This window comes from Nesoenas mayeri (genome assembly GCF_963082525.1).
Source record: "Nesoenas mayeri genome assembly, chromosome: 5".
NCBI lineage: Eukaryota > Metazoa > Chordata > Aves > Columbiformes > Columbidae > Nesoenas > Nesoenas mayeri.
In genome coordinates this window covers 69,058,582-69,082,112 of record NC_137548.1, presented here as the reverse complement: position 1 = coordinate 69,082,112, position 23,531 = coordinate 69,058,582, and the positions used below count along the sequence as shown (strand labels likewise).

Sequence of the window (23,531 nt, the reverse complement as noted above, 5' to 3'; positions counted from 1 at the left end):
TCCTTCTCCCGCACAGGAGGGACCTGGGGTTGCTCTTACCGCCCTCAGCACTTTCTGCTTCCACGCATCAGCTTCCCCCTGCTTCTTGGACAGTTTCTTCTTGCTCCGCTCCTCTGCCACCTTCTCCTCCCGCACCTGTGAGACGTGCGCCTGAGAAAGCCACACGGCTCTGCTCTCCGGCCGTGCAGTGTCCTGGGGCCAGTCCAGCGGAGCACGGGGCAGCTGCTGGAGCCTGCGCACCCCAGGGCCCGCGCAGAGCCCAGACCCAGCAAGCGACAGCGTGTCGGGTTTAGCACCAGTCCCCCGCACCCCGTCCTGCAGGCACGGGAAGAGACACCATCGCTCGGGGTGATGGGAGAGAGGAGTAGAGACCCCAATGCAGCCCAGCCAGGTGCTGCCAGCCGGTGATTCTCTGCAGAACGAGGGGATCTCACACCCGGTCTCCGCTCTGCCCGCGGTGCCACTGTCACCGACCGAACTGCGGCACGAGCCCCAAGGACACCGCAGCTTTGCTGCCCGTAGGGCTGTGTGTGCACAGCTCGCTGCGAGCGCGCTGTCAGCCGACTGCAGCTGTGCACCTGCACGCCTGTTCACAGGAACGTCGAGGACATTCTGGAACGCAGAGCACCATGAACACTGCGTGTCAGAACAGGAACGTTTGGAATCACTGCAGGGGGATGGAGAACAAAAGGCTCCTCTTGCCAGACAGAGAACTTGGGTGTCTCCGATGCACTTACCCACCACGTGGTTAGTCACCAGCAGCAGCCCTGTGCCTGCACATGTTGTGCCAGGGGCCTGTCTGCACCCGCGTGGTCCACAGCTCAGAAAGGCCGTTACCGTACCGAGCAGCCCAAAGCTTGGCCTGCCGCCTTACCTTCTCATCGCTCTGTAGAATCTTCTGCTCCATCCGCTTTTTCTTCTCCTCTTCCATCTGTTCCACCCGCTCCCGGGCCTGCAGCGCCTTCCTCAGGCGCTCCTCCCTCTTCCTGGGCCGCGTGTGCGAGAGGGGCTGGTGAGCTTTGTCTGCGCCAGCACCGAGGCTGGCGGGGAACGGGGGCTTGCCAAGGGCATTGGGGAAAACAGCGGTTTGGCTGGACTTGGTTCGGCTGAGCTCGGCCTCAGCTCTGGATCAGGCTGGGCCATCTGCAGGTGCCCTGCAGCCGCGCGCTCAGGGTGCCCAGCAGCACCACCCGCTAAGCGCTCCTTCGAGCAGGAGGCACAGAGCCGGCACCCAGCAGGGAAGGGGTCCCAGGAAACGCTGTGCCAGCCAGGGGCAGAGCGGGGTAAGGGACCCAACTCACTGGTTCATTTCCGCCTGACGTCGCCTCTTCTCCTCCTCCACTTTCTTTCTCCTCTGCTCCTCAGCCTCCTGCTTCTTCCTGAGGCTTTCCAGCCTCTGTCGCTCCCTCTCCTGAAGGGGGATGAGTTCAGACTGTGCCGGCTGCTGGGGCCTGTTCCTGCCCTCCGGCTGCCTTGCACAGGCAGCAGCGGCTCAGCTGCACAAAGCCACCGTCACTCAGTCACCCACACACCGGGATGGGACGTGAACAGTCGGGGAGAAACAATGCAGGTTTGGGAACAGTGCTTATTCAGCTAACAAGAGCAGAAGAGTCACGGGTGCAGGATGGAGACACCTCAGTCCTCCAGCTGCTGAGGGTACAGTGCGGCAGGGAGCGGCGCCCTGCACTCCCGCCCCAGCATCGCTCCTCGCCCAGGACAGCGGTACCGACACCAGCAGCTGCGGGACGAGGAGAGGGACACGGTGCAAGCTGTGCTGCTCAGAGGCCAAAGGGTTTCTGAGCAGTCCCCAGCCCCAGCAGAACACACCTGCAGAGATCCTGCCACCTCACCGCTGCTGTGCCCAGTGTGCTCGTGCGGACAGAGGCCGCGGTGCCCGGGAGGCAGGAGGCACAGCCGTTAGTGTTTGGCCCCCGCAGCTGAGGGTGTCCTTACTTACAACAAAGTCTCCCTGCAGAGAAGAGACATTAAAAATGATTAAGGGTTTGGAAGTGCCACTAGAACCCCCTTTCACTGCACAACAACCCTGTTCTTAGCTGCGATTCCTCAGCAGCGCGCAGCAGGGACCCCTGCAGGTCCCACGCTGCCCATGGCTCTAGCCCTGCAGCAGCTGTTATACACGACAGGGGGAAGATCCTCGCTGCAGAGAGAAACACTTCCCACTTCCCTGCGGATCAGCAGCCCCGGAATATGAAATGTTTCTGCTGACTACAGAGCGAGCAGCCGAGGCTCCTCTGCACATGAGGATGGCCTGAGGATTGGAGCCCTGGCCAAAAGCCGTGTGTGTGCACAGGTGACACCAGACAACACCACCCAGCTCCCCTTTTCTGGGGAGCCTGAGGGAGGGTGGCGAGGCCAGTTTGCTGCAGGGACCTGCACTGATCCTTGCCAGCAGACAGAACGAGGAACACATTTGTGCTTTCCTAAGCAAACAGCCCCTCCTGTCGCTCCCGAGCGGATCCCTCCTGCAGCCCCACGTGCGGCTAGACTGACACACCTTCAGATTGGGGCGGGTGGGAGTGCTGCACTTGATGAGGCTCTTTATGACACCCCCGTGTCCCGCGGGCCCCGGGCTCGTGAGCAGCTGGTTGCGCTGCACAGCCTGCAGGAAGGTTTTCAGCGGTCTGACCACCTAGGGGCAGAAGATGGAGGGAAATCAGTACCCGCCAGGGTAGGGAAGCAGAGAGAGGCGGGAAGGGCCGTGGTGCCCACTCACCTTGCTAGCAGAGGAGGAAGAAGGTGGCATCCGGTTCTCCGAATTCATCTGCTTGTCATCCGACGGGGAAAGGGTCTGACCCCCCGCCTGCTGCCCACTCCATAGGGCGCCCATCGCTTGCTTACAGCTCCTCACCCTGGTGGCATGAGCAAGAGGCACATTAGGCGATCACAGCGCTCCCCAGTCCTGCCAGCAGCGTTTCCTGCTGTTCCCCACTTCCCACAGGTCAGTTGCCCGCTCGTGTTGCCTTCTGAAACTGCTCCCAGAGCAGCCCTCAGGAGCCGCTGGCTCACACCCGAGCGCCATGTAACGGTGCTACCCCAGCACCCTTGCTGGCCGGTACGTGAACTCGCGTCTGCTCCCCAAGCCACACCTGGGTCCCGGACCCAAACAGGGCCCAAGGAGTCACAGGGAACTCCCAGGAGACAGGACCTGGCCAAACAAGGTTTCAAAACTACACGGGAAGCAGGGAGAAAGGTAGGGAAACAAACACCCAAAGCTGCTTAAACAAATTACTTAAAAGCTCAAGCCCAATTTTTCCAATACCCCTGGCCCATTCCTCCTCCTTGCCCAAGTCTCATACCAGACACGTGAAGGATTCTCCTGGGCCTTGGCACAAGGAGTTTGTTTCCGGTTCTTGTTCTGGCCTTCGCTGTTTGGGTTTCGAGGGGTTCCTGTGGAGAAACCTGCAGTTAGCACCACATGCAAGGCGTCCCAAAGGGTCCTGATAAAGAGCCCAAGTCTCTCCCCATAAATCCTCACATCACGTAAACTGAGAAGAAAGGGACGTCAAGGCACTTTAACAGAATGTTACACCAGTGGAAGATCCAGGTCTAAGAGCAGTCTCTTCCAAAGCATCCCTGCTCGCTCATTACACAGATCGAAGCTGGACAGGACAGCATTTGTCTCAAGGCTTGGGCACACTTACACAATGTCCCTGCTTGTCTCATTGCACATCTCACCTCTTCAGGAGAAGAAAAGTTTACGTGAAAAATCATTATGACTGGTCAGAGGTGGTTTTGTTTCAACAACAAACCCTCACGCTCCCTGGTCTGCGTGTCCTTGGGGCTTCAGGCAGGGAAAACAAGAGCAACTCGCAGTTACCTTCGCTGTTCGCTGCCTGCTGCTCAGGAGGGGGCGAGCGCTCCGCAGGAGGGCTGGCAGCTTCCGCACCTCTGCTGGCAGCGAGGATGTCTCCGGGAGCCTGCAGGACACAGAAACGTTCCCTTAGCGCAGTGCTCCGGAGAACACGGCTGCCATCCAGCTGCCATCCAGCTGCCATCCAGCTGCCACAGCCCCAGCGGCTGGGAAAGCACCTCAGCTCCAACTGCCCCCGATGGTGCGGCTGGAGCCAGCCGCGCGAGACAGGCTGAGAGCAGCCACCGTGCCCAGCCGGCGGCAGAGGCGGGCGGGCTGCCGGGGAGCGCCGAGCTGCTCCGCACGTTCCGTCCTGCGCAGGCTGCGCCGAGGCACAACACGCCTGGTCGCAGGAGCCAGCCCAGCCGCCGCGGAGCAGCGCTGCCCGGCTGCGCGCCTTCGCCTGCCTCGGAGACGTGACAGGACGGCCTCGGCCACCTTCCCTGCGCCCAGCGGCAACCCTCAGCAAGGCAGGGTGTGCAGACGCGCTGCAGGATGTCCCTTAGAACTCACCTTTTCACTTGCGGGACTCAGTTCCTCTCCAGGCCTGTAAAAGAAGAGCTACTGAAAATACTTCGACTCTGAATAATGAATTACAGGCGATAAAACTGACGTTACTTGGAAGCTGGGTCCATCTTTTGGAAACACCTGAACGATGGAGCCAGCAGGTGGAACCCCAGGCACAGAGCAGACAAACCCAAGCCCATGCAGAGGCACAGGCCCGGCTCAGCCAGGCCCAGCTCAGCCAGGCCACGCAGAGTGGGAGCTGACACTTCCGATGGGCCGTTCCACTGTGTGACTGAACACCACCCTGACGAGATCTGCCCCTTCTGCAGAACGGGCCCACAGCAGGTAAAGCAGAAGCTCTGTGAGCCTTAGGCCGAGTTTTACCTCTCAGGTCAGCCCACAGCTGACTGACCGCAGCACCCCGAGGCGTTCGGAGGTTGGTCACAGCCAGGAACCTCGGACGCGGCTCATGTGGCAGCCGCACAGACACCCCACTGTGATCAACCCCACCGTGCCCCAATCAAGCTTCTGGAAAGGGCTGTGCCTCCGCAGCGCGAGCTTTGAAACACCAGCCAGCCCCGGGTGACACCACCACCCAGCAGCCTGTTACAAAACCAGCCCTACGTCCATAACAAAGTGACCCATATCACTCCCTCACACGGTTTTCTGGGGTTTCCTCCTGCCCGCTTCGCACGGCGGCCTCACCTTGTGCTGCTGGTCACGTCTTCTTCCACAAAAACCTCCAAGGAGCTCTGACCTACAAGAGAAAAACATAAGCTGGCTTGGGGAGTCCGTTCTGCGGCTTCCCCGCAGCACGTCTGTGGCAGCGCCCAGGTCTGCGCGCAGCTTTGCTCCCGGGGAGCAGACGGCCGCTCACCTCCGCGCCCCACGCCAGCGCCGTCACCGCCCTCGGTGTCACGGCAGCCGCTGTGCGCCGGGATGGCAGAGCCGAGCAGCAGCTCCCGCGGCACAGCCAGCACTTCCCGTGCACCGGCTCCAGCTCCCGGCGCAGCGGATGCGAGAGCGGGGGATCGCTGCTGATCCCACTGCCGCGTAATACCACCCAGCTGGAAGCGTTGTAACAAGTGCCTGGGCACAGGGGGACTCAAAGCTGGCAGAACTAGACACCAAAGGCCTCGGAGCTTTATCAGAAGCCTGTCTGACTTCACAAGCAACAATTTTAGAAAGCCCAAACAGTGCAACCTTCCCAGAAGCAGCGGGAATGGAGGATGAGGAGTTCAACACTACCGGGAACAGTCTGGACTTGTGCCTCTCCTCCCTCTGATGACTGTGCTATTTGGTTCTCAGGCCAGCCGCCCTTTATCTTCACCCAAGAAGCATTTAAGTTCCTCTGCCGACCTCAGCCAGATTTCAGGGGTGGGGACACTGGGTTCCTATCGATGGTTTGGGGCCGGCAGAAGGTGCTTCAATTAGAGCCCCTCCCCAGGAACGCAACAGCCTCCTCTGACCCGTCAAAGTGCACACGTGGCCAGACCTGGCCAGGCTGCGCTCTGCCTTGTGCTCGTGGTTCTCTGCCCATCCACAACCAACGTAACCCCCCTGCACCCAGCAGAGCTTCCTTCACCGCAGCAAAACACGGCCCCAGGCCCGCTCTGACAGATGAGACCCACAGTTCGCACCCCAAACGGGCAGGAGCCACAGGTCCCTCAGCAGGAGCCCAAGGGACCAGACGGAGTTAACACCAGTGAGCGGCTCCGCAGCTGCTCGGTGCCCTGCCGGAGCGGGTGGCTGATTCCGCCAGAGGAACAAGAAGCTGGTCTAGCCAGAGGAAGGTGCCGAGGGCTGAAAGGCACTTACGGCTCACTCTGCAGGCAGAGGGTGACGCTGCCGCCGCTGCCCTCCTCGAGCAGGCCCTGCCCACGGACCTGCGGGCCACGCTCTCCCTTCTCCTGGCCAGGGAGGATCTGACTGCCAAGGACGCCCTGCGGCTCTTGTGGGGGACGCCCGCCGAGCTTCGGCGCCCAGAGCGACGCTGCAGTCTGCATCTTGCTGTAGGAATTTCGCGGTCTGAGTCCTGGAGAAGCAGCTTCTCAAGGCCTGGAGGAGACTGATCTGGGAGCACGGCAGGCTCTCCATTTGCAGCAGCCCTGGGCGGGGAGATACCTGCTCTCCTTTCCAGGACCTCCTGGTCCCTCTCTGTCTGGCCGCCTGGGAGCGTGGTGACAGCACACGTGTCGTGCGGCTCCGTGGCTGCATCCCCCGTGGCACCGCTGCTGCTGCTGCCCCAAGGGCCGTCCTGACACCCCGTCCTGGCCACGGCAGCTCCTGCCTCTGCAGGACATTCCCCAAGCGGTGTCGGGAGCTCGGTTCTCGCACCGGCCTGAGAACCCACCGCACCGCTGGGCACGGGCGCCTCCTCCCCCCGCCAGCCGCGGTTCTGGGGCTGCTCCTTGCTGTGGCGCCTCTGGGAACCAGGCTTGGAAGACACTGGCTTGAGGCTGCTCCTCCTTCTGGACACCCTGAAAGAAAAACAGTTTTCAATGAAGTGATGAAGAAGCTTCCTGCTCCCAAACGTTTTTCAGAGAAAAAAGCAGACAAGCTTTAAAGTGAGCCTGCAGGCTCCATCCCTCCACCGCTGCCCTCACCAGCCACCGCTTATCCCCGTTCAGCAGGAACTGAACCTTGACTTCTCGGCTTCTGCTCTGACCTTAAGCAAGAAGAGTTACTTTTTGCTACCACTAGCAAAAAAACCTGCTGATTAGGAAATGTGTAACTAACAATAGAATGAGAAATGAGTTTTAATACATATGGAGAAAAACAGAGTAAGGGAAACAATGGCCTGACCCTGCAGGATGGAGCGTGAGCACTGAACCACGGCACGAGCTTCCTGCCAACAAGTGACCAACCAGGCGCTTTGTTGCATCAGCAGATCTTTTTCAAAATCAAGTTTGAGTAAAGAAGAATATACGCAAGGCTTGTCTTCAGCGGAGCAAACCAGCTGCTACCCGAAAGCTATCAGTGTGGCTCAAGAGCAATCCCTGCTCAGAGCTGTGCAGGCAGCCGTTGTCTACTTAGGACTAGTTTTAACAACCTCAAGTACAGTCAGTTCTAAGCAAATCACTTGGAACCTGCAGCTCAGTTTCACCACTAAGCCCTTGGAGCCTTCCTGCTGGTTCAAGGGAGCCCGCGGACACGGCACCGCTGCACCGCGCACCGCTGCACCGTGCACTGCTGCAGCTCACCGGCAGCGCCCCAGCTGCAGGTTCCCTCGGGCACCAGCACAAAGGTTTAGGGAACGAACACCAGCAGCAACCTCAGGCCAGAAATTGCTGGAACAAAGTCAAATCAAGAAACACCCAAATAGAGAAGAAAATGGAATATTTATTAGTCTTTGTTTCTAACCAGAAAAAGAGGAAAAACAAAAACAAAGGTGGAGACCAGCCAACTTCATCCCAAACTTTCACAAGAATCAAAATGATTGATCTTGACGTGCCCTTTCAAGCGTATTGTCTAACTCGGGGAACAAAGCAGCTGTCTCGTGCTGCTGTGCACATGGAAGCCGCTGCTATTTCGTTTCCCTGTTCGCCGCCCCGCGGCAGAGCCGGCGCGAGCCGCCTCACCCACCTCCTCCGGCCGGGCTCCCCGGGCTCGTCCCGCGGGCAGGCCGACTGCCGCTTCCTGGGGCGCCGCCGCTGCGACGGCGTCTTGGGCACCAGCTCGGGCTCGGCCCCGCAGTTGCTGTGGAGCAGACAGACCCGGAGATCGCTCCCCTGCGCCGCCGGGGCAGCCAAGACCCAGGGCGCTCACGGGAAGCGGGGGAGCGCAGCGAGCCGCACCGGCACCGCCGCCCGGACACAGCCCAGCGCCCGCCAGGCCCCGCGCGGGTGCCGGGGCCGGGCACGCCGGGGCCGGGCACGCCGGGGCCGGGCACGCCGGGGCCGGGCACGCCGGGGCCGGGCACGCCGGGGCCCCGCTCCCCAGCGCCCGCACCTGTGGAGCAGCCGCAGGCCCTGCTCCTCCGCCTCCCGCAGCCAGGCCAGCCGCTTGTGCTGCGCGTCCTGGATGAAGCGGTCGAGCCGCTGCCCGCACACCTGCAGCAGCTGCGTGGGGCCGGCGGCCGCCATGGCCCCGCCGGAGAGGGGCGGCCCACAGGCCGGGGAGGCACCGGCGGGCACGGGCAGGGGCCGAGGGCAGGGGCCGAGGGCAGGGGCCGGCTCGCTGCTGCACCGGGCACGCACAACCCACCGGCGCCCCGCGCAGCCTCGTCCCGCTCAGCCCGGGCCCCGCTCGGACACGGCGCCGCCTCTCCCGCGCCCTCACACGCGCCGCGTTCCGCTCCCGCCCCAGATCACTCCAGCCGCGGCCAATCACAGCGCGCTTCTCCCAAGGCACGGTCTTTCACTGGCCACTGCCCACATCCATCACTCCTCGCCGTTAAAGCCCCGCGGCCTATTTGCCTGCCCCCTCAAGCCCCGCCTTCCGAGCCGAGTCCTCCGCGGCCACAGAGAAGAGCGAGCAGAGAGGAGGACGTTTTGTGCGCTCCCGTGTCACCTCGCAGCCAATGGGGAGGGTGGGCCGGAGCACGGCGCGGCGGCGATAGGCTGGCTCGACGGTGACGTCCCGGAGCGGAAGGCGGGCGTTAGGTTTGAATCGCAGGCGCGCGGGCGGTTGGGCCGGGGCGCGATGGCGGCGGCGGCGATGGCGGCGCTGCCGGCCGAGGTGAACCGGCGGCTGGCGCACGTCCTGCGGGAGGTGGACGACACCGACCTGCTGTGGCTGCAGGAGATCCGCGAGCTGGCGGACCAGGTGTTCAGCAGGTACCGACCCGCCGCCCGCGCCGGGCCCCGCACCGGCCGCCGCCCGCGCTGACCCGCCCCTCCCCTTCCCCGCAGCCACTACAGGGACGAGCCCGAGCTGATACCCAAGACGCCGTCGCAGAAGAAGCGGCAGCGGAGGAAGCGGCTTTCGACCCTGCAGGACGAGCAGCAGGGGCCGGGCAGGAAGAGGTGGGCCCGGGGCGGGGGGCCGGACCGGGCGCCCGCAGCAGCGGGAGCTGCGGGGCCGGAGGGACCCGCTGGGAAGGGAAGGGATCCGCTGGGAAGGGATCCGCTGGGAAGGGAAGGGACCCGCTGGGAAGGGAAGGGATCCGCTGGGAAGGGAAGGGACCCGCTGGGAAGGGAAGGGATCCGCTGGGAAGGGATCCGCTGGGAAGAGAAGGGACCCGCTGGGAAGGGATCCGCTGGGAAGGGAAGGGATCCGCTGGGAAGGGATCCGCTGGGAAGGGACCCGCTCGGGGCCGATCCGCTGCCCACGGCGCGTCCCGCCCGCGCATCGCCGGCGAGGGCCGGTAACCGTCGGGTGGTGTTCCGTCCCCCTCTCGCGGTCTCTTCCGCTCCGGAGCGGCGACCTTTGTTAGCTCCTGTCCGCCTTAGCCGCCCTGCTCAGCCCTGTGCGCGCCGAGCGCCTGGAGCAGCACATCCCGCTCGATTTCTCTTTGTTCCTCCGTGTGTTCCTGTCGGTGTGTGGAAGCGCCTCGGGCACACGCTGCCCAGCACGGGTGGACTGAACAGCGCCGGGCTGTCACGCAGGCACCCCACGAGCGAGGGGTCAGACGTGCTGTTTCTGCTTACTGTGTTTCCAGGCAGGGATCTGCCAGGGAACTGGTTTGTTAGGAGTTCTGGCCTGTTCCTGAAGCCAGTTCTAGTCTAACGTGCAATTTCTATCGCTAGATTATCTAGGAAGAGGAGCAGCCGCCTCAAACTTGTACCCTCCAGGCAACATTCTCAAGAACTCCACAATAAAGAAAGCCTGGAACTGCTCAGGGCTGCGCTCAAGGACGCCTCTCCGCCTCAGCGTGTCACAAGGTCCCAGGCTGCTGCATCGGCTAAACGCTCAGAGGCCGTTCCTGAGGCCCCTCTTGTGCAGCGAGCAGAAGGGAAGATTGCTATAGTAGAAATTCAAGTCAGCGATCGCACTAGCGCGGAGCTGTGCCTCCAGAAAAGCACAGCTAAACCAGCAGAGCTCTCCTCGACCGTCCTCCTGAGCTCAGGTGATGATTCTCCCGCGGAACGCAGGGCTGTAAAATCGCCACCTGCGCCTGCAGCCCCTGAGCCCGTGGTCCCTCAGAGCCCCGAGGCCAACGGCGCGGGAGAGAGCGAGGCTGTGTCCAGGCAGAAGGCAGCAAAGGCAGCTGATGCTACGGTCATTTTAAGCGACGAGCCTGGGCTGGAGGTGGCGGATGAGGCTGCTCAGGTGGAAGAGGCGGCTGACAAGGAGCCGTCCCAGCACGCACGGGACAGCCCAGGGACTCCGACGGGCGCCAGGCTGAGCCGCCGCTCCGTGCGCAGGAGCCTGATGGGTAAAACGTCCCTGACTCGCAGAACATCCTTGGCAGAGAAGTACTCACTCGCCAGCAAGAGGAGAAGCATGAGCCGGAGATCAGCCGCCAGCACGCGGGTCAAGAAGGCAGCTCGAAAGTCATCTGTGTCCTCCAGTCCCACAGACGGTGAGTTTGCATGCCCCTCCGTGAGTTTGCTTTGTGCCTCCTTGCTCTTTGTGTTGATCACCTGCATTTTGCTGCTGAAGGAGAAGGTCCTGGGCTGGCTGTGCGGTTTGGTGCGGAGCTGGGCTGGACAAGCTGCTGTCAGGCCTGGATGTTCTGACGTTCTAGAGACCAGTGTGAACGGAGCAGCCCAGGCAACTGCGCTGGTTCGTGGTCCGTGGGTTCAGCCTGGTAAATTAACAGCCTTAATTAATGTCTTGTGAGCTGCGGGGCGAGTGTGTGCAGCTCAGGATGAGGCTGGAGAGCAGCTTTGCTGCCAAAGGGGGTTCTGGGCTCTCCTGAAGGTCCATGTGTTCTGGGAAATGAGGCATCTCTCACGAATTCACCGTTCTTTGCACAGAACCTGGCTGCTGGTCATTCTAGAGCCTCTCTTGAGAGGGGAATTTTGAGGCTCAGCTTTGTACATCTATTGGGTCTCCTAAACCTTTCCAGCTTGCGGTAGAGGCAGGTTTCAGCGAAGGACAAACTGATTTAAATGTTCTTCCGTGCTGCTGGCATGCAGGCGGATTTGGAGCGGCAGAGCCCAGGGATGGATGCATTTGATGTTGAGGATGGATTGGCTCTTCTGCACAGCATACTTTTTTGTTTGAAGGTAGAACTAATACAGCTGTAATAACGTTACTGTAATGTGCTAATCTGCAGTGATCCAGCCTTATGGGATTTGTGCTGTATAAAACCGGCTTTTGTGAAGAGTTATCCTGTTTTTGCTGTAGGAGGATGTGCTCGGACAGGCACTGCGGTACCTTTGTCCGCACCAGTTTGGCTGTAGGTGAATGTGTTCTGGGGGCGGTGTCGCGTGTGGGGCCGCGCGGATTTCTGAGCGCGGTGCTGGGCGCTCCGCAGCGAACAAACTGGAGGCAGTCTCATCTTTAACTGCAAAGAGGCCCTGAAGCAGCTATATCTGCCCAGTTTAAATGACCAGTCTGTATTACCTGGATGACCTGGGAGGTTTAAGGAAGGCTTAATTTCTTCCCTCTGCACTGCTTGACACGACTGTTCTTCTGCCTAGTCAAAATTTGGGATGTAAGGGGGGAACTGAGGTGTTTCAGGCAGCTCCAGCTGAGCTGGTTAATGTCCCAAAGGCCAAAGCACGTTAATTAGCTGCAGAGCGTACCTGAGGCATCGGATCTTGCTCTGTGTGCACGGAGGTGTGTTTGCGCTTCCTTCCCCAGCCCCTGCGCGCTGGCTGTGCACGGTCTGCCCTGGGCTCCACTCGGCCAGGATAATTAACTGCATTAATAATTAATAATGATTAATCATTAACAGCAGCTTCCGCCCGGGCTGGGGCTTAAAAGCAGCTGCCGCTGTGCCAGCTGGAACGCTGAGTGTAAATAATGCTGATTTTAACTACTGTGATACCTGGATGTGGCCCCGCAAAATGGATCTGAGCACAAACCTCCTCACTCTTAATGTCAGCTCATTGAACACCACTTGGAACTCATCTATAATGGAAAACGTTTGTTTTCTTATATTACAACTGCAGCGGTGTTTTCTCTAGCGCTACTTAGGTGCGTTGGCTGCCCTGACGTGTCGCGGCACGCGTCCAGATTGCAGGCGAGAGCCTCTGCACCGGTCCCGAGGGAGCTCCGCGCCTCCACAGCCTTGGCCTGCACCCGTGCATTACAGCTCTGCTGTTTTTGTCTTTTCCTGCAGTCTCCAGCTCTGCAGAGGTGCCAGAGGATGAAGAAACAGTTGTCAACGCTGGGTGAGGCTTCTTTAAGATGTTTCTTTACTATTAATCTCACGCTTGGAGGGTTTTTTCACCAAGACATTCTGGGTATAAAATGCACTGCTTGCAGTGCAGCCTCCTTGTTTCCTTGATGTTATTAAACGTGGCTGCCTTTTTTCTGTATATTTTTTCTAGGCCTCCTCCTGGACCTTGTACCCCCTCCAAGCCGGTAAGATTTGAGCAGAGCTTAAAAGTGTTTCTGTTTGCGTGGGCTCGCGAGCACGACGCGCCGTGTGCACTCTCACTTGCTGGGGAGCTCTGGCCACAGGTCGCTCAGTGCTGGAGTGACGCAGCGCCGGGCGCTGGCCTGCGCCAGCCCGCCGCAGCCTCCCGGACACGCACCAGAGAAACCCTGAGGCTGTGGGCTGTGTTTTAATTGCGAATGCTCAGGCCTCAGCTCTAATTATGATCTTCTGTTGGGCTGCAAGATGCTCCCTGTCCCCAGCCGCAGGGTCTGACCCTCACACACGGTGCGTTGGGAGTTGCGGTTGGTGCTCCCAGCGCTGCCAGCCCATGGGTCCCAAAGCCTCTGCCTGCTCCTTACAGGCCTATAAAGCCATTATTGCCACGCGCTTCTGTACCAGTGTAAGTGCAAAGGTGGCAAATAGCAGCGCATATCACAGCGATAACAGGAACAATAAATCAGGGAAATGAGCAGTGGCTTTGCTGTGTTTCTCTGTTCATCCCTGCGGAGCGAGGGAGCGCTGCCAGGAGCCCAGCGAGCCCAAACACATTCCCAATGCAAAAAGCTTTCAGCCTGAGTTTGAGTTTGTTCAGTTCAAGCAGTTTTCCCTCGTTGCAGAGGCTCGTGCTGAGTTCACGGCTGCGCTGGCAGCGATGCCCCTGCCCAGGAGGTCACCGGGGTGCTGGCCCGAGGTGTTACGCACAGCCGGAGTTACAGCGTTAGGGCTTTTCTCTGGGCGCTGACACCCATGCTTTGTCCAGCACACGTGGTTTTGTATTCTCTGGTGACGTGGCAGACAGTGTCTTCGTCAGGGTGACATCATGATTTGAAACTAATTGACTACTTCTGTGTGAGAGTTGTGCTGAAACCCTTTTGCTGTTCCTGCAGAATCCCCAAAGTCCACAGATGTCCCTTCGCTCTCAAACCGTCAACAGAAACCAAGAGCCACAGGAGACGAGCAGCAACGGTAACTCCCGGAGGGGTTTTGTGGCAGCATTTTAAAAAGTCATCACTTTGGGAAGTCTGAAAGACTGGCTGGTTAATTTGGGAGCCCAGTTTGGAAGCCCAGTCTAGTCCTTGACAAGCGAAGGCTGTTTCAGGAGGCTGTCCGTGAGGAGGCTGCTGGAGCTGTTTTCCGCCCTGGGACGCGCAGGGACGCGGAGCTGGAGAGGCCTGTTGGCGGTTCTGGAGCGGGCAGCGGTGTGCGCGGAGCAGCGCCGGCACAGCCCCGCGCCGCGGCCGCTCTGCAGCCCTGCTGCGCTTTGTGTCTCCGGTTCGCGGGGCGCTGTGCCGTTAGCTGCTGAAAGCGAGAAGGGGCCTGCTGTGCACCATTCGTGGCAGGCTTTTCGCTGCTTAGTGAGCTGCTGGAGGGATCGTTTTTCTGCTAGAACTGTGTAACTATGTTTTCTTTCAGAAAACAACTTACATAAGAATGGAGTGACCCAGGAGCCACCCCAGAGTGCCAGGTACGTGGGTGGCATCGCTCTGTTCGGGAGGTGCCGCTGGACACCTGCAGTCCAGCGCAGAGCAGGCTCGGCACTGAAATGTTGTCAAATGGCCTCAGTGTTCTGTGGCTATGAAGCTTTTGCAATAAGTTTTCTCTGCCTCTATGAAAAGAGGATTTAATTAGTATCTTCTGTGGCATTAGAAATGTTTTATCCCCTTGTGTATACACAATGAATTACCATCTAAGCTGGGGTAGTTTTAGGAGCTTTTTTAAACCTGGCTTTGAGACAACCAGGAGGCTTTGCCATGTGTGATACTTTTCTCCCAGGAGAAAGCCAAGCTACAAAAGAGCTGTGGACGAGCGCTATGACATCCAGCAAGCACAAGACGGAGGGCTCTCTCCTCCGAGAAAGAAGGTGCCATCCCCTGCCTTTCCAGCCAGCAAAGTAAGATCCTTGTAACCCCGAGCTGCTTCACCAGACTTGTTTCTTGCTCACGGTCCTGAGGATGGTTTTTGGCATTCCCCTCACAGGTGGTGCGGCCTTTCAAAACGTTTTTGCACACCGTGCAGAAGAACCAGCTTCTCATGACGCCGACCTCTGTGGGGAGACATGGCGTGATAAAATCTTTCATCAAGTACAACACTCCTGATCCCAAGGTGAGACGAGACTGTCATGAGCTGGTACGTGATGGTCCGAGGAGTGCTTAAGCTATAGCCCAAACGTGGAAAAACTGGGGGGGCTAAACATAACTGAATGGCACCAGAGCAATAAGATAAAGTCATTAGGTTTAAATTAGCCAGTTTGGATGCTGATAACACCAGTCATTTGCAATATGAAGCCCAGTGTAAGGTAATAATTCAAATATTTCACCGTGCTTATCAATGGGTTGGTACTAAGACCAGGCCTGTCATAACGAGGCATCTGCAGTATCAAATCTGGCATTAAATCAGTTTACGTTCCTCTGTTTGCGGTGGGGGTGGTGTTGTCTGGACCCTGTGGCGGGCAGTGTGCACAGGCTGGGCGGGCTGGGCAAACGCCCCGTGGGGCTGCTGGGTGCGTGAGACGAGCTGCGCGTTTCCTGGGGCAGGGTGCTGGTTTGGGTGAGACAGAGCCCTGGGGAAGCGAAGGCGCCGGTGCTGAGTTAAGGAAGCCGGGTGTCTCCTGCAGCCCATCCGCTCACTGCGAGAAGGCCCCGTCACTGCCAAGCGCCAGCGCTGCTGCTTTGGTTCTTTTTACCAACACAAATTACTGCGCTGTCTGTCCGTCTGCAAGCTCTGTGGAAGCTGCTGATGTTTCTGTTTCAGCTCCCCAGCTGCTTCTCTTGCTCTGTGAGATGAACACTGCTTGTTTTCCGTCACGGCCGTTCCCAAACATCCGTGGCCACGTACCGTTGCCTGAGCTGTGTTTCAGGGCTGTGACCGTCCTCGGCAGTGGCTGCGGTTTCCCGGCGTCGTCTCTGGGCCCTCAGGCTGAGGGAGAAAGTTGCCCTGACAAGTTGGTATAAACACGTTTCGATCCAACCAGGAAAAGGAGAGGCAGAAACTGGAGACTCTGCGGAAAAAGCAAGAGGCCGAGCAGCTGAGAAAACAAAAACTGGAGGAAGAAAAGAAACGGCGGCTGGAAGAGGCAAAGCTGTGAGTATTTGCTTTCTGCCTTGTCTGCCCTGCTCTGCGCCTCTAGGACCCTGGGTCTGGGTCTTCCGTCTTGCAGAGTCCATACCTACAGCAAAAGTTCTTGCTGGCTTGCTGTCACACCGCAAAGACAGTATTTGTTCTGGCAGTATCTACCTAGAACACTAATAAAAAGTTAGGTGTCCCAGCTGACCGCTGCTTCAGCTTCTAGTCTTCAATCCTCTGTCCCAGCTGGAGCTTACAAGCACGGCTGATGTCTAAAGGAACGGTGTATGTTTGCGGGTTTCACGCTGCTCGAGCGCCGGTGCGGCTGGGTTTGGGCCGTGAGGAGCTCTCCTGGCCGAACCGCAACGCGAGTTGCCCTGTGTCCCGCAGGAAGCGCGAGGAGCGGCTGCGCAAGGTCCTGCAGACTCGGGAGCGGGCCGAGCAGATAGAGGAGGAGAGGAAGAGGCGCATCGAGCAGAAGATCGCTCTGTCTGAGGAGAAGACTGAGAAGGTGAGGCCACGTGTGCTGGAGCTGGTGGGGCTGAGTTTGCAGCCCTGGGCCGGCCGGTTCCCGGGACACCCGGGGCGAACACAGAGTGCACGCTGCTGCCAGAGGGACCAGAAAACGCGTTGGCCATGTTGGCTGTGCCACAGCACTGGCTGCCCTGGGCTCCAGTTCAAATGGCAGCTCTAGCGCACCCAAACCAGCAGCACTGACCAGTGGCGGGACTTCCCGCAGGCCACGCTGGCCGCTGTTAGTCTCTGCTCTCCGTTAGGTGTTCACACTGGCCAGAAGGGGCTGTCAGTGGTGAGCGAGTCCTGCTGGTCGCTCCTCGGCTCTCCAGTCCGTGGGCCACCCTGTGTGTGGAACCGGGCAGTCTCGCTGCGGCGTTGCTGCCGGCGCAGGGCCGTGGCAGCGAGCGGCACCTCTGCTCTGCAGCAGCCCCGCAGCAGAGGGTGCTCCGACATAAGCACTCTGCGAGGTGGATGGTGGACATGAGTGCCTTCCCGAAAGAGGAGCTGGGGCTGCTTGGGGCCTGGAGCCCCGACTGGAGAACAGTCGAGTGAAGAACTTCCCAGAAACTTGATGGTTCCAGTGACTGCCTTTCTCCTGGATACAGCAAATGGCAGATGAAAGCCTTTGTTTTCCAGGATTATGAATCTAAATAGGCTTTATTAAGGCTCTGTTAGTCAGATCCACCAGATAAAGCAGCCTAATGGCCCCAAGGCTTTATCTGCCGGAGGTTGTGCTCGCTCTGACTAACGGCTGGAGAGGTGAACGGCTGGAGAGGTGAACGCACACATCCTTCCCTAGAGCTGTTCTGGTGGCAGGCACCGTGGGGCCATTAGCACATGTGACCATTGCAGTCATTTGTCTGCTTTAATTATCTCCATCTGCTTTTCTTATTTCATGGTTCTGAGAATATATTCTGATGGCTTTTGTGGTATTAGATGTATGAATGAATGGGATCAGTTCCTCCTGTGGAGATGTAAGAGAAGGTCATTCCCTTAAATGCTACGTTTCAAAGTAAAGCACAGGTCCCGTGGGCCCCTGGTGCTGAAGAAGGAAGGTGTTGCCTGGGGAGAGTGGGAGCTCTGCCTGTGTGAGTTGCTGCCGCCCTGTTCTGTGTGCGGAGCGTCCTGCGGGCGCTCAGCGGTGCGTCCTGCGGGTGCTCAGCGGTGCGTGTGCCGCAGGTGCGGGAGGAGAGGCTGGCGGAAGAGAAGATCAAGAAGAAAGCGGCTGCCAAGAAGCTGGAGGAAGCAGAGGCGCGGCGCAGGCAGGAGGAGGAGGCCAGGAGGCAGCGGGCGCTGCAGCAGGTGCGTGCCGGAGCCGCCCCGCCGCGCCGGCCGCTGCGAGCAGGAGCCCAGCGGCGGTTCCGACCCAAACCGAGGGAGGGTCCGCGCAGCTGAGGGCTTCGTGCTCAGATCTCCCTGCAGAGCTGTGCTGTTAGCTGTCAGTCCTGGTTGTCACCCGCGTTTCTTCTGTGGTTCTGGACAGATTCTTACTAAAGACCTTAATTTGTGGGTCGGCAAGCACAAAACTCTCCGTTAAGCCCCTCTCAGAGGTGCAGAGTGCGGTGGCCGTTGGGCCTTCGGGGTGTGCTGTGGGCAGCGCTGAGGCAGCTGCAGCGGTGACGCTGGGGCCCTCAGTGTTTCCCTGCTGAGCAGAGAAAGGTGCCCAAGTTTGGGTCAGATAAGCTGCTCCTGCTCCCCGGTTCTGGAGCCTGTTCATGTGCAGTGTGGGGTGAGTAACTGCCCTGTGGGCTCCCCAGGAGGAGGAGGAACGTCGGCACAGAGAGCTGGCGCAGAAGAGGAAGGAAGAGGAGCAGGAGCGTGCCAGGAAGGCTGCAGAGCAGAGACAGGCAGAGCAGGAGAGGGAGCGACAGCTGGCTGCGGAGAGGGAGCTGGAGAAGAGGAAGGAACAGGAGAGGATCCAGGCAGAGAAGTAAGACAATATCCGTTTATGTGCCAAATTCTGTGCTGGGACTGTGAAAGCAGCAGGAACAGCGGGTGCTGGTGAAAGGCCCGAGCAGTGACGAGCTGCTCTGTGCTGATGTGCAGCTCTGCGCCGTCCCGGGCGCTGCGCCTCACAACTTCTGTGCTCAGTAATGTGGGCAGAGAGGTGAGGAGGACACCCCTGTGTGGCTTTGGGAGTAACGGCCTGTGGTTTGGCTTGCAGGTTGCGGGAGCAGCAGGAGCGCGCTGCTCGCCTGCAGAAGGCTGTGCTGGCTGCGGAGCAGCAGCTCCACAGGGACACAGAGAAGCAGCAGGTAAGTCCCCTCCTCTGGTCGGTGGGTAGAGCCGCACGGGCCTGAGCTCCGTGTCCGTTGCTGCTGGGAGCAGCCGAGCTGCCGTTGCTCTCTCAGTCAGCAGCAGCGCTGGAGAAGGGACAGACAACACACGTGCTGAACAGGTTTTTGGCTTTTCCCCCTCTCTGTGCCTCTCTTGGTATCAAACAGGAATTAATTCCAGACTTTTCAGAAGCAACGTCTCGATTTTACATTTGTGCCACCTCCGGCAGAACCTCAAGTACAAAGCAGGCTCTCCTGGGTTATGTCCTGCAGCGTTCATGCCAGCACAGATTAACTAAGCCAAGTAGCAAGTGATAGGACAAGAGGAAACGGCCTCAAGTTGCGCCAGGGAATGTTTAGATTGGATATTAGGAGAAAATTCTTCCCCAAAGGGCTATGGGGCATTGGAACAAGCTGCCCAGGGCAGTGCTGGGGTCGCCATCCCTGAAGGGGCTGAAAAGGCGTTTAGACGAGGTTCTCAGGGACGTGGAGCAGTGCCAGGGTCAGGTTATGGTTGGACTCAGTGATCCTGAGGGTCCCTTCCAACCGAAATGATTCTGATTCTACCTAACACAAGTTCAGCTTGTCGAGCACACAAGGGCAGTAACACAAATAGTGTGATGTGTGTTTTCTCTACAGCAGCTGCAAGTCCCTTGACAGTGTTTACATTTCTGCTCCTCACCATTCTTCTGCAATTCCCATACACCTGGCCTCTAAAAATACTGTTTATTAGTCTAAAAAGAGGCTGAGATCAGTGGCCCGGAGCGTTCCGCTTGCGGGCGCTCAGCTGCTTTGTGGCGCTCGCGTCCCGAAGATGGAATCAGAGCAGGTTGCTAAAGCACAGGGTCAGGGTCCCCGTGTGTCCGGGAGGGCAGCGGATGCCCTCACGTGGCAGGGCCTGCGGGAAGCTCAGGCTGTTGCTGTGCGTTTGCTCACTCCTGAGCTGCGTTCGAGGTGCTCCGGAGCACCACGAGCCTCAGGGACTTGCAGTGAGCTGCACGTAGGCCAGCTGTGGGGGGTTTTTGGTTTTTTTCCCAAACCGATAACATGGATCCCTGGATTAAGAGCGTAGCTTAGTTCATAAGGTTAATTAACTCGTGGTGTTGGCCTGCCAGCAGGAGCAGCAGAGGCTAGCGGAGGTGAAGAGGCAGGAGCAGGAACAGAAGAAACTGCTAGAGGAACAAAAGGCTAAAGACTTAGCCCAAGCGCAGCACCCAGGAAACAAAGAGGTATTTCTGCTCTCTGGCCAAACCGCTCGCGGGCTGGCAAAGGGCACCGCGATCCCCGCGCTGACGCTGCTTCAGCGGGCGGTTCCACCCTCTGCTCTCGTACTCCCTTTCACTAGCAAAGGGACCCTGTGAACGTTCTCCCGGGTTATGTGAGTCCCGGCGGCCTCAGCATGTCCGTGTAGGAGGGAAGGGGAGCGCAGCTGCGCCGGGGCAGCGCTGGAGCTCTGGGCACGAGCCGCGGAGCTGCAGTTTCAGTTCAGGGCCGGGCATGGCCACAGGATGGCAGCCGAGCCGCTGCTGCGGCGGAGCTGTGCTTCAGTCTTTACATGCAGACCCCGTGAAACGCAAGTAAACGTTCACGGGCACAAAGCCGCGAAGGCCATCTTCTGTGGGGAAGAAAAACTTGCCAGCTTTCTAGAGATATGTTTCGCATGGGGGGAAATTTCAGTGCTGCGGTTCCATAGGAGTGACAATAGTTTGTCCTGAGCTGTTACGTGCTCATTCTCTGCATGCTAATAATCCATTTAACAGTTAAACAAGCCCAGGAGTTTGGTTGCAGGGTATTTAAAGCCCATTACTCAGCTCCAGCTTTGAGGATGTAACAACTCCACTTAAGCCTTGCTTGAGCTGAGTGGAACTGCTTTATAGAATCATGGAGTGTCCTGAGCTGGAGGGACCCACAGAGCATCGGTTCCAACCCCTGTCCCTGCACGGGACACCCCGCAGGTCACCCTGTGTGTCTGAGGACGGTGTCCAGTCTCTTGAACACTGTCAGGTTGGGCCGTGACCCCTCCCTGGGAGGCTGTTCGGTGTCCAGCACCCTCTGTGTGAAGAACCTTTTCCTCGTGTCCCACTGACCCCCCCGGCACATCTCCTGCCGTTCCCTGGGGTGTATTACGTGCATCTCTGGCTGGCTTCATGTTGTACATAGCCAATTAAGTGGCCTAATTAATGAGAAGGCAATGCAAAGGCGTAATTGGCTCAAAACGTTAGAACGCGGGTTGAGTTCTGGGGTGGGAGCTGTGGCGCTGCCGTGCTGCGGGTTTCGCGGCGGGGCGGGCGCGGCGCTGGGCTGCCCCGCCCGGCTCCCCGTGCAGCGGCGCTGCCGCACCAGCGCCCGCGGAACGGGTCTGTTTGCAGATCCCACCCGCCTCCGAGTCGTACCAGATGACCCCACAGAGCCGGAAAGCCCCAAAGCCCCTCGCGGTGAATACAGCTGACAACTACGGAATGGATCTGAACAGCGACGACTCCACCGATGACGAAAGCCACCCCCGCAAGCCCATCCCCGCCTGGGCCACGGGTGAGTGTGGGCAGGTTGATGTCTGTCCCGAGGTCCTGGGCTTTGCTCCAGCGTGGACCAAGAGCCGGCGCAGGGCTTTGCCCAGCTCTCCCTGCTCGCTCGGGAGTTAAGGGGCCGAGCGTCCTGCGGTGTGGCTGTGGTGCCGAGCCGGGGGCTCCTCGGTCAATCTGCGACACTGTTGGGAACAAAGGCTCTTAAACTGCTTTACCAGAGCTGCTGGTGTCCCTTTGCCAGTGTGGAAGGAATGAACCCTGCTCTGGCCTTGAGCCCGCTTGTTGTTGATTTGGCTTTAAAGAGCGAAGCGACGCCAGATGCCATGGGCCACTTTCAGCCCGGCTGTTGTTCTGGTTCTGAAATAGTCAGTTCCACAATTTCATATTCCACCCAGCCCGGGGGAGTGAAGGAGTTGCAGGGAAACTGGTGGTATCTGCAGGAGGACAAGCCGAGCATCCTCACCTCTTGCAAACTCACTCTGGTTCCTGAACAGAATGCAGACCACACAATATGTGCCATCCCATTTATCCGTGGTGGATCTCTAGGCTTAAACAGAGTGCCTTAAACCATTGAAGAGCAGGATTTCCCCCATTTGCAACCTCACTGTGGTTAGAGATGAGCAGAGCAGGACGCGCTGCATGCAAGCGGGCTACACAGCAATTCTGGTTACAGCCCTAACGTCTGTGTTGTGTTTGTGCAGGGAGCCAGCTGCGCCAGGCCGTCCTGCAGCAGTACCGCCACCCGCCCAGCCTGCGGGCGCTGTTCGGGACCATCGCGGTGCCGCGGCTGGAGAGCATCTTCCGCAAGAGCAAGCCGCGCTACTTCAAGCGCACGAGCTCCGCGGTGTGGAGCTCCCCGCCGTTCCCCGGCGCGCGGCCGGCGCTCGCGCTGCCCCACGGCCCCAGGAAGTAGCGGGGGCAGCGGCGGGGGCTCCGGCTGGAGGGGAGGAAAGATCCTGTGCCGTGTCTGTAAATCTGTAGGTTTTAGCGTTGAATAAAGGTCAGCTGGTTTTGGGCCTCTCCCATCTTCTGGTTTTGGGGCTTTTTTCTCACTGTGGCTTTTGGGAGGTGTTGCCTCGGAAAGGATGCGCTTCCACTCATCACAGCCCTCGTTAGGCTGCTTGTCACTAATCGAGGCACATCTAAAATTCACACTCTTTTAGAACATAATTATATACATTATTTGTCCCAAAGCAGAAGAACATGAACAAAGCGCCTCATTTCCAAGGCCGCCCTCGCTCACTCCCCGTGGGATGCGCTCCAGAGACACAGAGTCAGGATGGGCGCTGCCAGGACAGCTGCTGGAGCCGCCCCCGGGAGCTTCTCCATGGAACGGCTGGCCGTGGCCCCAGAGCCGCGGTGTCCGCATGGAGCCGGGGCCGAGCGACCCGGGGTCCCGTGGCCGCAGCCCCCAGAGGGGCCGGGAGCGCGCGGGCAGGGAGCACAGCCAGATGGGCTGCGGCGGGTGCCCCCCGACACCGCGCTCGTGCTCTGGCAGCCCGGTCCTCCTGGCGCAGCACGGTGAGTGCGGAACAGCGCTGGCGCTGACGGGTCAGTGAGGCCCCTGTGGCTCCCGGCGCAGCTCCTGCATCGCCCTGCGGGCCGGCTGAGCGATGCGGGGGAGCAGCACCCGCTGCCGCCGGGCACGGCCCGTCCGAGCAAACAGGGAAATAAACCCCTCTGCTCCGGCATTCCCCGCCAGGGAATCCCAGGTGCACAACCACCCCGTCTCGAGGGCCGCGAGGCTCCCGCGGGGAAGCGCCGCAGCGTGTTCTGCGGCACACGCAGCGCTCGCCGCCCCAAACCGCGCCTCGCTGCCCCGTTTCTGCGCACAGCCCCAGCCGCTGAGGGAGCCTTTCTGTGCCCTGGCAGCCTCCGATGGGCACGCGGACACGCGGGAGCACAAACCAGAGAAGCCTCTGGCGCCCTGGTCCCAGTTGGGAAAAGAGCCCCGGGCAGGCGGCCGGGTCGGGTGTGGTGACGCCCGCCGGGCTGCGCCGCACACCCAGCCAGCCCACGGCCCTTCTCTGCGCCTCTGCCTGGCCCTGAAAAGCAACAGCAGCACTTTACAGGAAGGAATTTTATGTTATAATTTCATATTTCACTATCATAGTCGCCTAGATGATCAACTTCACACCAGAAAAAGATTAAAGTCATATATTTCTACCGTCCTAGAGAGGAAGGTCACCAGGTATTCACCGTTCATGTGATTCTTCGCAGCCATTTAAAAATGAACCTTATCCTAGACAGTCCCTTGAGGCTCTGGACACCCCCTTCCTCACCACCTTTAACCTGAGTGCTGGGGGACCCGAACCCTCTGCTGGAGCCACTTGTGG

At 59.3% G+C, this 23,531-nt stretch overlaps 1 protein-coding gene across 1 annotated transcript; it reads left to right on the top strand.

Moving 5' to 3' along the window:
* Positions 1-9,022: 9,022 nt before the first annotated feature.
* On the top strand, positions 9,023-22,108 carry INCENP (inner centromere protein; the record flags this gene model as incomplete). The annotated part of the gene is made up of 17 exons (XM_080345340.1): positions 9,023-9,156; positions 9,232-9,345; positions 10,069-10,844; positions 12,555-12,606; positions 12,766-12,799; positions 13,703-13,781; positions 14,229-14,280; positions 14,589-14,706; positions 14,793-14,918; positions 15,787-15,896; positions 16,269-16,389; positions 17,574-17,696; positions 18,152-18,324; positions 18,559-18,649; positions 19,786-19,899; positions 21,040-21,202; positions 21,897-22,108. The coding sequence occupies 17 exons, from the start codon at positions 9,023-9,025 to the stop codon at positions 22,106-22,108; spliced, it is 2,592 nt and encodes an 863-aa protein (XP_080201466.1).
* Between the last annotated feature and the right edge of the window lie 1,423 nt (positions 22,109-23,531).